The 14,198-nt window shown below is 43.3% G+C and overlaps 1 protein-coding gene across 1 annotated transcript in view; it reads left to right on the top strand.

The window, feature by feature from the left end:
* Nucleotides 1-8,453: 8,453 nt before the first annotated feature.
* Nucleotides 8,454-14,198, top strand: part of RRAS2 (RAS related 2) — a 75,950-nt gene continuing 70,205 nt past the window's right edge. Inside the window, exon 1 of the mRNA XM_043580726.1 lies at nt 8,454-8,861. Within this exon, the coding sequence (XP_043436661.1) occupies nt 8,754-8,861 (108 nt within the window). The 5' untranslated portion in view covers nt 8,454-8,753. The remainder of the gene's footprint in view (nt 8,862-14,198) is intronic.

Genomic DNA, 14,198 nt, shown 5'->3' with positions numbered 1-14,198 from the left:
AGAAGTCGTCCACCTCAATAACAGAGAGATAAGCAACCCGATTAAAAAACACGCAAAGGACTTGCATAGACATTTATCCAAAGAAGACACACAAATGGCAAATAAACATATGAAAGTATGTTCAACATCGTTAGTCATTAGGAAAATGCAAATCAAAACTACAGTGAGATGCCACTTCATACCTAGAGGGATGGCAAGAAAAACAACAACAAAAAAAGGAAAATAACAAGTGCTGATGAAGATGTAGAAAAGTTAGAACCTTCTCACAGCGTTGGTAGGAATTAAAATGGTGTAGCTGTGGGGCAACTGGGTGGCTCAGTCGGTTGAGACTCCGACTTCGACTCAGGTCATGATCTCGCCGTTCGGGGGTTTGAGCCCCACCCCCACCCCGCTAGGCTCTGTGCGGACAGCTCAGAGCCTGGAGCCTGCTTTGGATTCTGTATCTCCCTCTCTCTAGGCCCCTCCCCCACTCACACTCTGTCTCTCTCCCCTTCTCAAAAATGAATTTTTTAAATAAAAAAAAAAATGGAGTAGCTGCTGTGCAAAACAGTTTGGTAGTTCCTCAAAAAGTTAAACATAAAATTACCATTTGACCCAGCAATTTCACTCCTCCGCATGTACCTCAAAAGATTTGAAAACAAGAACTCAGATATTTGTATATAAATGTTCATAGCAGCAATATATCCATACAACGGGGTACTATTTAGCCCTTAAAAGGGTGGAGGCGTGAATACATGTTTACAGCGTGGAGGAACCTTGAAACATTATGCTAAACAAAATAAACCAGATACTAAAGGACAACTGTTGTGTAATTCCACCTATATGAAATGTTTAGAATAGGAAAAGTCATTGGGACAGAAGGTAGATTAGAAGTTACCAGGGGCTGGGAGTAGTGGGAGTAGGAGAGAATGGGGAATTGCAAAAAAAAAAAAAAAAAAAAAGGAAACAGAACTGTCCTGTTCTATTCTACTCACCACCCAGGATAACTGAATAACCCTGATAGCCTTTCTTTTCATCTGTTCATAACATGTAACTACAAAAACTTTAAACCACTCATAGGTTCAACTATGCACTCTGCCATTTATTAGCTATCTAACATTTCTGGGCTTCCAGTTTTTGGTACAATGCAAATAATAATAGAACCCACTTCAGATGGTTGATTTATAGATTAAATTGGATAGTAGACTTCAAGTGATTAGCACAGTGCCAGGCTCATGGTAAGTGCTAGGTAAATGGTAACTGTTATGTATATATTTTATATTTTATAACACTGTCTTTACTGGTTTGTATCCTATTCTCATTTTCCTATATAAATAAACATTATTTTTTTTTAAATTTTTTTTTCAACGTTTATTTATTTTGGGGACAGAGAAAGACAGAGCATGAATGGGGGAGGGGCAGAGAGAGGGAGACACAGAATCGGAAACAGGCTCCAGGCTCCGAGCCATCAGCCCAGAGCCTGACGCGGGGCTCGAACTCACGGACCGCGAGATCGTGACCTGGCTGAAGTCGGACGCTTAACCGACTGCGCCACCCAGGCGCCCCAATAAACATTATTTTTAAAGTTTATTTACTTATTTTGAGAAATAGAGAGAGAGAGAGAGAGGGAGAGAGAGAGAGAATCCCAAGCAGACTCTGCACTGGTAGTGTGATGTGGGGCTCAAACTCATGAACCGTGAGATCATGAGTCTGAAGTCAAAAGTCAGATGCTTAACCGACTGAGCCACCCAGGTGCCCCTAAAAATTATTTGTAATGGCCGATAGTATTCATACTATGGCTGTAGCATCATTTATTTAACTGAATCTCCGTTGTTGATTATATATTTTTTTTAACGTTTATTCATCCTTGAGACAGGGAGAGAGACAGAGCATGAACGGGGGAGGGTCAGAGAGAGGGAGACACAGAATCTGAAACAGGCTCCAGGCTCTGAGCTGTCAGCACACAGCCCGACGCGGGGCTCGAACTCACGGACTGTGAGATCATGACCTGAGCCAAAGTTGGCCACTTAACCGACTGAGCCACCCAGGCGCCCCCATTGTTGAATATTTAAGTAGTTTTGATTTTTCATTATTCGGAAAGGATGCAGCAGGGGACACTTTTGCTTGATTCTTCCTGGCAGCTCTTCCAGAAAGGGGCAGTGTGACTTTGACCCTGCTCAGTCTCTATGCTCTGGGGCTCCCAGGACAGTGCTCTCCGTTGAGTCAGACCCCAATCTGGGGGACAGAATGTGAGTTCCAGTCATGCTTGTGCTCTATCTCTAGGCAGCGCTGGGGACTGCTCTTTTCTGTCTGAGCCTTTGCTTCCTCACCATTAAAATGAGAGCTTTAGAGGGAATGATCTCAGGGTGCTTCTTCTGCTCTAAGGCTCTATGATTCTCAGATGATCCTCCGCTAAGCTATGGATTCCTCCAGCTCTGTTGTGGCCTCCTTCAGGGCTGTGTGTGCACACGCTTCAGCGTGTGTTTCAGTTTCTATTCTTAGCAGTGTGATCTTTAAACAAGGAATAGATTTGTGCATCTGTCTCATATCAGATACATGCAGCTCCTGCTGGGCTGTTTCATTCTCCACCAGCCATTCATTCACATTGTAAGTGGTGGCCCATTAAGGAAATAAGTGGATGGGGCTCTTCCATCAACTGAATGCTCTCTGATTTGGGGTTTGGCCCTCTTTGGTTATCAGGCCTGGGCTCTATCTGACTCAGCTATAGATGAGGTCAGGGGGACCTTCATTTCAGCCTTACCTCCTTCCTCACTCCACCCCTAGATCCTTTCTCTGGGATGGGCCAGGGATGGTATTTGGGCAATGGTAGTTTTTAGAGATGATGAGTCACCAACATTCCAGATGAGAAGGTCATTGTTTGTTCTGAAATAAGAGTGGACTCGGATGAGTCTACTCTCCTCCAAAAATTCTCAATTATGGAAGTGTCTCAGTTACTTTGGATATTTAAATATATAAATGCTGAGTCTTGCTCTGAAATCTTACTTATCAAGATGCGGGGTGGGGGAGCCCAGGTTCTTTGTTTCATGACAATACAGGCCATTGAGATGTGCATCCTAGTTGGGGAGCATTGGCATATAGTGGTAGGATTTGCAAACGCAGGTAACATCAAATGGATGGGGTGCAATATAAGAGTACGGGTGACTCTGAAGAACAGGAGCATCCATACCTTTTCTTGAAGACAGCATGTACTTACCTGTATGTACCCAGTTGTCATATGGTAACGGCCTGGTATTGCTAGATGTTCTGCTTAATTTTATTGGGAAGAGTTAGAAATTCAGATTTGTTTGTGAAATATGTTTAAAAATTTTGTTTAATGTTCATTTATTATTTTTGAGAGAGAGAGATAGAGCACAAGCAGGGGAGGGGCAAGAGAGAGAGGGAGACACAGAATTGGAATCAGGCTCCAGGCTCTGAGCACAGAGCCCGACATGGGGCTCAAACTCACAAACTGTGAGCTCATGACCGAAGTCCAACACTTAAATGACTGAGTCACCCAGGTGCCCCAAACTATCTTTTTTGAAAAAATATTGGTAACTCAATTAAATATTGGTAATTCAATTCAAAAATTAATTTGTGCACCAAAACATATCTGCTGGCCAAAACAGGCCTTGAATCTGCCTGTTGAAATTTCTTGACAACCCCTTAGCTAGACAGTCATCTACTTAAGGCAAAATGATGCATTCAACAGTTCTCTTGATTGGTAGCATTACACTGACTCCATGCTGTGAGGCTCTGTGGGGCTCTGGATAACACCCAGCTTGGCATTAGGTAAAGTGCTTTAAGCGGGGGAGTCAGAAGACCTGTGTCCTGATAACTTGCTAGGTGACATTGGGAAAGAAATTCTTTCCCTAGTCACAATATTTCTTTGGGTAAGTTAAGGGGGGTGATCTCTACCATTCTTTCCAAGTTTGTAAGTCATTCTTCTTGTGAAGATTTGTACTCTTCCTTATTTAAAATTTTTTTAATGTTTATTTTTGAGAAAGAGAGAGAGAAACAGAGTGTGAGCAAGGGAGGGGCAGAGGGAGAGGGAGACACAGAATCCGAAGCAGGATCCAGGCTCTGAGCTGTCAGCATGGAGCCTGATGCGGGGCTTAAACCCATGAACCATGAGATCATGACTTTAGCTGAAGTTGGATGCTTAACCAACTGAGCCACCCAGGCGCCCCTATACTCTTATCTATTCTATTCTAGCTACTTGAGAAGGACATTTTTCAGAGTGAGATGAAAATTCATCTTTAATTGGCTTGAATGACAACTAGTTCTTTCTTTCCCATGTTCTCCTATGTTTTTGTAAAGATTTATTTTCGTGTAGGCTTTTGGGATATTTTCTAAGGCCAAGAAAACATTTTGGAATAGAAGTCTAGGTGGAGTTGAGCATATAAGCTTCCTGCGTGCTGAACACTCAACTTTGAATCAAATCAAATCAATCAATCAATCAATCAATCAATCAATAAAGGAATAGAGCTGATATGGGGAACATCTTGAAGTAAAAAGACATTTCCTTCATAGCTCAAATCAAATCCTGCAGTTGAATCTTTTGTCCCCACAGTTTTATTAAGATTTAATTCCTATACCATAACATTCACTCTAAAAAGTGTATAATTCAATGGTTTTTAGTATATTTAGAATTGTACAACCATCATAACTATCTAATCTCAGAATATTTTCCTACCTCCAGAAAGAATCCTCATACCCGTTACCAGTCACTCACATTTTCCCCTCCATCCTGGCAACCATTAATCTACTTTCTGTCTTCATAGATTTTCTTAGGTTGAACCTTTCATATAAATGGAATTATACAATATGTGCTCTTTTCTAACTGGCTTCTTTCAGTTAGTGTAACATTTTTAAGGTTCACCCAGGTTGCAGCATGTATCAGTACTTCATGCCTTTATTGCCAAATAAAATTCTATTGTATGATTATACCACATTTTGTTTGTCCACTCATCAGTTGATGGACAGTTGGGTTATTTGTACTTTTTGGCTATTATGAATAATGTTGCTATGAACTTGCATGCACAGGTTTTTGTATGGATACATGTTTTAATTTATCTTGGATATATACTGGGGGGAATTTCTGGGTTATATGGTGACTCTGTGTTTAACGTTTTTAAAAACATTTTTTAAGTAGTCTTTTTTTTTTTACGTTTTATTCATTTATTGAGAGAGAGAGAGAGAGAGAGAGAGAGAGAGAGAGAATTCCCAAGTAGGTTCTGCACTCTGCGGGGCTTGATCCCACGAACCTCGAGATCATGGTCTCAGCTGAAATCAAGAGTTGGACACTTAACTGAGCCATGCAGGTACCCCTCTATGTTTAACCTTTTGAGGAAACGCTAGACTGTTTTCCAAAGCGGAAAAGTCATCCTAGTGGGTATGAAATGGCATCACACTGTAGTTTTGATTCCACAGTTGAATCTGTTCCTGATGGCCCTGACCTAGACTATATCTCCCCTCCCGCTAACTACTGTGGCCAGTGCAGGTTGATAATCTTAAGTGAATTAGAGTGAACGGCTGAAGCTGCAGGTAGGTGGGTGTCCTTCACAAACTAGAGGGAAAATTTGGAGATAACTATTTGAAAGGAAGGAGGAATGGCTGGCTGGAAGGCAACCAGTACATGTTTCCTATAGGATGGGTTTGCTTGCTTGGTGTCAGGAATTGTCCTGTACCTGGGGATCTTAGTGGTGCAGAGCAGGAAGGAAAGAACATCTTGGTCAGGACACAGGCATAGAAGAAGCTCACAAATAGGTGAATGAAATAGATTCTACTGAAAATAGACTGGTACTTTAGAAGGCAAAGAGCATAAGGACTCTGGTCATCTTCTTGGTCCTGAAGGATTATGGGAAATTTTAGGGCTAGGCAGATATTAGGAGACATTTGTGAGAAGTATAACTGGTCCTTTCTCAGCACTTCCTTGATGTGGGTTCCTCTTTCTTTTCTCTCCTTTTCACACTGATAATAATATCTGTCACTGAGGCCCTTCTGGCTATTACTGCTGGGTAACAAACATTTTGCCCCTCCTCCCAAATACTTAAAACAACCATTTTGTACCACACCAAAAAAAGATAAATAGAGTTTGGTGGCTAAATGCAGTGTTTGACCCTGGACTGGATCCTGTGCTGGGGGGAAAATGCTCTAAAGCACATTATTGAGTCAACTGACAAAATTGGAATATGAATGGTAGATTAAGTATTCATATCAATATTAAATTTACTAAAGATGATAACTGTACTGTCCCTATTCTCAGGAAATACACACTGAAGTACTTAGGGGCAAATGGCCATAATGTCTGTAACTTATCCTTAAATGGTTAAAAAACTCATCTTTATATATGGATTATATATATATAATATATATGAATCATACATTTATATATGCACATACACATTTATTTGTATATAGGAATAATCATAAATTTATATATGTGTATATATACACACAATCACATATGTACACATGTATATATGTACATATATATGTGAATATTATAAATTTTCGTATGTATATGTATACATATATATACACATATATATGGCAGAGAGAAATGGAGAGGGGAGAAAGATAAAGGAAGTGGGGTAAAATGCTCACAATAGTGGAATTTGGGTAAAAATGTATGGGTGTACTTTATATTTTACACATGGAAATTATTTCTAAATAAAAAGTTGAAAAAAGCACAACCAGTTTGCTACTTTATTTTGCTCATGATTCTGTGGATCAGGAAGGGGTGGCCTGGGCAGCTCTTCCTTGTGGTCTCTCATGCAGCTGCAGTCAGATGCCAGCGGGGAGTGCCCTCATCTGAAGGCTCAACAGAGTTGGGTGCCCAAGATATCTCCCATGGCCGGCAGTTGATGCTGGCGGTCTGCTAGGAGCTCAGCTGTATCTTTGCCTTGCATTATGCTTTGCTAGCACGGCAGCTTTGGAGTAGCCAAACTTCTTACTTTGTTTCTCCCGGGGTGAGAATCCCAAGAGAAGAGGTGGAAGCTGCATGGCCTCTTCTGACCCAGCCTTGGAAGTTATACAGCATCTCTTCTGCTGCATTCTATTGGTTCCAAGCTAGTCACTAAATACTGTCCAAGAACTTGCAGTCATGTTCCCAAACTGCCATAAACGCTTATTGCATGCCAGGCACTGTTTTATGTGCTTTATAATGTATTTGCTCATTTGATTCTTACCAAAACAAAATAAAACGCCCTGATGGTAGGTAAGTCTTACTGTCCTTGGAGAGGAGAAAACGGTGCACAAGGTTCACTTCCCAACATCACACCATTAGTAGAAGAGCTAGGATTTGAATCCAGACAGTCTGGCCCCAGAGCCCATGGCCTTATCTACTACCCTACACTACTTCTTCCCAGAGCTGTGATTCCTGTTACATTTGGTTAAACTACCATACACATCGATAATCACTTCTCATTCACAATCACTGGCACGAGAACTTCCCCAGTACATTCAAAATCATGTGACAGTTCTTATCTTCTCAGCTCTGACTTTTTTACATGCAGTTTCGTTTCCCTGGATTACTTTTCTTCTAATGATTTGCCTGTTTCTATTATTGATTCTTCACGTCTTTAGGAAGCCTTCCTTGACCACCCAGCTCTGGGGTGAATGCTTCTGCCATGGGCACAGATGCTAAATAGCTATAGCCCTTATCATTATGCCTTATAATTTGCCTATTGTCCTGGCTGTCTCCCTCACTGGACTCTTCAGTTCCCTGAGGGCAGGGACACTGTTTGGTTTAGGAAAGGATCTCTAGCACTGAGCACAGTGCCTGGTATGTAGTGTGAACTTAATTACAAACTAACCTCTCACTTATATTCCTCTGTACAATTATGACATATTTCTTACACACAAATATAGCCACCAGGACAGTCTCCTGACACATACAAAACCTGCCCATTCACTCTCGTCCGTGCACCCTCCATCACTGTGATTTATTCCCCATGCCCAGTCTAGTCTCTGTCACACAACCTCATCACTGCAACCCATCCCATACACAGTTACTGTGACGCAGCTCTGATCCTCAATCACTGTCACACACTGGTTTTCACACAATCACGATCACCATCTGTACTCTTAAAACAGGATATTTACTCTCCTGCAAAAATTGGGTTAAGATGACAACAGCTCTATTTTTCACACACGCCTTCACATACTGTATTTTTTCATCCACATAATCCCTGACAATCCCTGACATTACACAGTTATGGTCACACACTGTCTGCTGTCTTCTTCTCACTCCCACTTGACACCTACTCAGACACACATACGCGCATACTCACTCACGCACGCACTCACTCACGCACACGCGCTCACAGTCCCGGGATCCGAGGGGCGGGTCCGCGGGGGTCTGAGCCGCCGGGGGTCAGCGCCGGAATCCCAGCCCAGGCCAGCGCGGCCCCGCCCCGCCCCGCCCCCTCATGCATATGCAGCACCTCAGCCTAGCAGCCCGGCCCCCAGACGGCCATTTGTAGCGGCGCTGGAGGCAGCGTTCGGCAGGCGCTGCGGCGACGTGAGGAGGAGCGCGCCCCCCGGCCGCTGCCGCCCCTGGCCCCTGCGGTCCTCCCGCTCCTCCGCGCCTCGGGCGGGACCCGGCCAGCCCGGGCGCCGCGCTGCCGCCCGGAGCGGCCCTCCCGGCAGCTCCCGGCGCCCGGGACCCCCGCCCGCCGCTCGCCCGCAGCCCGCCGGCCGCACACGTCCCCGGAGCCGGGCCTAGGGCGGGCGGCGGCTCGGCGTGGCCGGGCGGGCTCGGCGGCGTCCCCATGGCCGCGGCCGGCTGGCGGGACGGCTCCGGCCAGGAGAAGTACCGGCTCGTGGTGGTCGGCGGAGGCGGCGTGGGCAAGTCGGCGCTCACCATCCAGTTCATCCAGGTACCTGGAGCGGGCCTGCCGGGGGCGCCGGGGTGGCGGCGGGCGGGGGCTCGCGCTACCTGTGGCGGGGCTGCTGACGCGACCCCGCCCCGGAGGCGCCGCGCGGGCCGGGGGCGGGCGGGGGGTGAGGGCCCGGCTCTGCCCTCCTGCCCTGCGGCCGTGGCGCCGCGCTCCTGCCTGCCCGGCGCCCTGCTCGGCGTCCCGGGAGTCGGGCTTCTCAGGAATGTGTCCGGGAGGGCGGAGCTGGCAGGGTGGGAAGCGTCGATCCACCTTATCGCTCCGGCCGGGGCCGAGCCCTCCGGGGAGGCTGCGCCGCCGCGCCCGTCTTCCTGCCCCGAGGCCCGGGCTCCGGGCGTCGGGCGTGGGGCTTGCAGCCCCTCGAGCTGGGCTTCCAGCCGCCCCGGGCCGCCTCCTGCACCGTCGGTTGCGATCGCGGTGGCAAGTTGGCCGCGGCTCCGCGTGGTCTGCGGGTTTCTCTGCGCACGCTGAGCCGGAGCTGCCCGCTCGAGCTGTGTGTTTCTCTTTGTGTGTATTTGTGCTTTTCTTTTAAGTAATCTCTTAGGTAATGTGTCCGGGTGGGAGGTGTGTGAGAATGCCCGAGGGAAATGGTGGCTTCGAGGAAGTTGAGAATGTTCTCCGATAGGATAGGGGTGAGACCATTTCCTAGGAATTCCTGGTGCCTTCCTGCTTCTCCCTTTGCCAAGGTGAAGTTTGGGATGGGCCATGCTCGGAGATGACCGACCGGGGCGTGCCTGCTGTATCTGTTCCAACTACCCACTCCCCCCACCCCGAGACCTCTTTGGATGCTGGAGGCGAAAGTCAGGGCTTGTGGTAAAGACAATTGCGATGGAATTCTTCATTCTTAGGATTTGCTCTGGTTAAGAAGGTTGAGCGATCTTTTTCGGGATTTTAAAAATGAGAAACCCAGATGTCTCTCCGCTTTTGTCAACCTAAAAGGTGTGGCATACGCTGCGAGAGAAGGAAGGGACCCCGTTATAACAGGTAACAAAAGATATTCTTAGTACACAAGAGTACTGCTAAGATGCTTTGGTGTAGAATTAATTTCTGGTTTCCGTTTCATTCATTTGTTATCAACTGGGATACTTGAATGGCGTATTTCATTTCACTTCATGTTTATAGTGACATTAAAATACAGAGTACTGTTAAATGTGATTGTTACCTTTCACGTTGCCTAAATGAGCAATAATTTGCTGTTGTAATATTTCAAGGGGTTAAAAACTGCTGCTAAAACCTTTGTATCCAGGAAGAGAAGATGTTTGTGTAATGAGTATTTACAGTATGCTCATTAGTGGGTTAAAAAAAAAAAATCACACTTTGTAAGAGGTGAGATTGGTTTAAGTTTAGCAGGCTGTAGAATCAGGGATGTTATGTTATATCCCTAGGGCCCAGAGAGAGACTTTAACTGATGGCAGAGCAAAAAAATTTATAGCTAAACCTTTCTTTGGGGACTGTTGTTGGGCTGGTGGTGGTGGTGGTGAGTGAGAGGATAATTCTGGGTTCCAGTATTAGTAAAGTGTCACCTGACAGGTTTAAACCACACATACTTAGTTTTTGTGTGTGTGTGTGTGTTTTTTTTTTTTGGTGGGGAGGGATCATCTGAATGTATTTGAATGTTAAGTTACTTAATTAAGGTACTGGAACCTTTTGTTTTTGGGAAATGGTTTTAGAAATTGTTAAGATAACAGTAATTGCTATTTTTAAAATGATTTTCTAGAATTCATTTGTTAAAGAAACACCTTCATGAATAGTACTGTACTAGATGGTATAAAAGAAGGGAAGGTGTGTATGCATGTGAAAGACATACATATATATACATAGAGAAAAAGTGAGCTTTGAGTCAACTGAAGTGTCTGTCTTATTCTGTCATTTATTGGTTGTGAGAACAGTGCCAGAATATTCAGCATCTCTGAGCCTCAATTTAATTATCAATAAAACGGGTGGGGTGACACATTGTTTATAATCCTATAAATTATGGGAATATTGTTAGCACCGTATCTGTCACGTAATATGTGCTCACTTAATGATTGCTGCTAGTATAAGTGTCTGTGTACAGTTCTGTAACACATTTAAATGCAGAGAGAATTCAGAATTGGGTAAAAGTCAGTTTGCAAAGAATTGATAAAAGTACTGTGTAGGCTTGGCGGTAGGGAGAGAGGACATACCTTCTGTGAGCATGGGGGAGTTATATGCTAGTTTGGAGAGAGAAGGCAGGCAAGGAGGGGAGTGGGAGAGGCAGATGAATTGGAGCCAGTGAAAGGGAGGAATATAGGTTCTGACATCGGAGGAGACTTTCTGGAGAGGTAGGAGCCAGACCACTTCCTTGGAGTCTCAGCTCTGCCACTTGCTGCATGTATAATCTTAGATAAATTACTTAACCTCTTGGTATCTCAATTTTCCCCATCTGTAATCCGGAGAGATAGAAAGTACCAGATAGTGTTGTTGTGAAAATTAGACTTAACATATGTCAAGGGCTTAAAACAATGCCTAGTGCATAATAAATCTACAGATGTTATTGCTGTTATATTAATCTTATATTATGGAGCTAAAGTGACTATTTATCATCTACACTTAATAGAGCCACTATTTATTGTATGACTCTTGGGAAATTAAAATTCATTCTGCTGTGATCGTCTAGCAGTAGTAATTGGGAGAGGAGATGGCAGAAGGATAATAATCTTAACAAGCGGAAGTGAGTTCTCTTTGTAGATCAGGATGACACAAATTGGTTTTATTTATTTTTTAAGTCTTCTGAAACATCCTTTTTACAGTGTTCTGTATATATTTTTCTATGATATAATCTTGAGCAGAAAAAATATAATAAATTAGGGAATGGAGAATGTAAAAACACTTTGTTTTTAGCCTTGACTTTCTGTAACCTTAGGTATACTTGCGACTTAGCATATGAAGAGCTGCAAAATAGGAGATTAAGGCAATAATTACTTAGTGCATTTTCTCCTTAAAAATGACTTTATCAGATCATAAAATGCCTGTATAAAGACGTAAAATATGTTTTTGTTGTTCATAGTTTTTTGAAAAATGTCTTAAGTTCTGTTGGTAAATGGAATACCTAAATGATGAGTAAATACCTAAATGATGAGTAGTTAGGAAGTGATCTTAGCATTGTACAAAGTGAAATGGAGAGAATTTTGCATATCTGGATTCTAGGTTTCCTTACTCAGGTGATGCTAGGGAATTTCTTAATCTTTCCTAATCTTTTCAAGGCTTTAGTTTTTTTTTTCTCCATAAAACACTGAGTTTGGGTGAACAAACCTGCACCTTTGAAATTCTAGGTTCTCATTCAACCAGCTGTGTGCCTTAGTCAAGTTTCTTGGGTTCCCCAAGCCTCAGTTTCCCTATATGAAAAGGGAAATTAAGTAGTACCTTTAGGTTTTTTGGAATAATTACAATAATGCACGCAAATTGTTCACAGTGCCATCTACAGAGTATGTTAATAATTGTTACCTGGTTTTAATTGCTTCTATTACTTCTGTATCTTGTTCTTCCGAAACAAAATTTGTAATGTATTTATTTTTCCTTGACACGTAATCTGGTCTTTTAAGTCTTCAGTACCCCCTGCCTCCCACCCCAACCTCAAACTCCCCTCTTCACTTTGTGTGGTATTTAGGTGATGAATATTGATCCTGTTTTGAGTCGGGGAAACTTCTTTTTATCAGTTGCAAGTTGATTTTAGGAAAAGATGGAGTAATCGTTGGGTTTGAGGTTAATGCTTTACCTGCTAACTCTGAGAAGAGACCACACATGTTTTATAAGATTAAAGAGAGGAATTTCCCATCCTCTGTTCTTTGTTTAGCATCCTTACTTTCTGTTGAGCAGTTTGTCAGATTTTGAACTATGTAGGGGGTAGTTGATTCCTCACTCACTGGGTTTTAGTCTTACAACCTGTTAGCTGGACCTGACTCAGACATTGCTTTTAACCCAGAGTTTGTCTTTTGCTGGATGCTTTTTCATTGCCTTTTCCTTGGGGTGGAGATCCTAAAGAGATTTCAAGACACATGTATTTATGTTATAGTTAATTGATCCATGTGTGAAGGTTGTGAGTTTAGATTCCAGAATTGCTGTTCTGTTGCGATGTCTGGAAGACACTCTCTGCAATTAAAATAACTTGTGTCTGTGAGTTTAAAACTATACGTAGACTTGTTTTTTTGTGTGCAGATTATATTTTCAGAGTAATTTACAAGTGAATTCTTAGCATTGAAAAATAAGGCACCTCAGCTGATGGTGGTACATACTGGAGATTGCCTCATTTTGGTAACACCTGAAATGGATGTGCTGGTGGTTCCTGCATAGAAATGGTAGGCACTCAAGGGAAAGGATGATCACTTTTAACAGAGGATAAGCAGAAGGAAATTCTAACCTAGGTTTTCTTAAAACTCATTCTTACATGTGTGTCTCCTTATTGGGATGGGGAAGTTGCCGGAGTTAGTGGAGACGCTTCTGTTGAGTGTCAAGAATCCTCTTTTCCCTTGGTCGAGTACCATTAGAAGGCAAAGTGATGGTGACAGGCAGCTGCCTACTGGGATGGGATTTTTAATTCACCTGTGTTGCTGAAGTGTGGGTCTTTACCAAGCTTTGAAATGAAAGTAGTCCTTAAGGGGCGCCTGGGCGGCCCAGTCAGTTGGGCATTGGACTTGATTTTGGCTTGTGTCATGATCCTACGTTTCATGAGTTCAAGACCTGCATCAGGCTTTGCGCTGACAATGTGGAGCCTGCTTGGGATACTGTCTGTCTCTCGAAAGAAAGAAGGAAAGAAGGAAGGAAAGGAGGAAAGAAGAAAGAAAAGAAAGAAGTCTTTGGTTCGGTTAGGAAAATAAATTGGTAACTTTAAAAGGGGGGAAGGAGTGGGGAAAGAGACTTTCTTGAAGCAGTATTGTTTTTATTTTAAGTTTCCTTTTTTAAAAAAGTTTATTTTGAGAGAGAGAGCACAAGTAGGGGAGGAGTAGAGAGAGAATCCCAAGCAGGCCCCCCTGACATTGTGGAGCCTGACTCGGGCTCCATCCCATGAACTGTGAGATCATGATCTGAGCTGAAATCAACAGTCTGAAGCTCAACTGACTGAGCCACCCAGGCACTCCTTAAGTTTCCTTTTTCAAATTAAAACTGATCTCATAAAATTGAAATTTTGTGATGCAATGTGAACATTTCTTTCTTTCTTTCTTTCTTTCTTTCTTTCTTTCTTTCTTTCTTTCTTTCTTTCTTTCTTTCTGTTAGGGAAAATAGAAGCGTGTTTAGAGTATTAGTTCCTTTGTGCCCTTCTTACTGAAAAGTGATAATGAGTAAAAGACTTTCATTCTGCTG

The sequence above is a fragment of the Prionailurus bengalensis genome, chromosome D1 (genome assembly GCF_016509475.1).
Source record: "Prionailurus bengalensis isolate Pbe53 chromosome D1, Fcat_Pben_1.1_paternal_pri, whole genome shotgun sequence".
In the NCBI taxonomy this organism is placed as follows: domain Eukaryota; kingdom Metazoa; phylum Chordata; class Mammalia; order Carnivora; family Felidae; genus Prionailurus; species Prionailurus bengalensis.
This window is presented reverse-complemented; position numbering and strand designations above follow the sequence as displayed.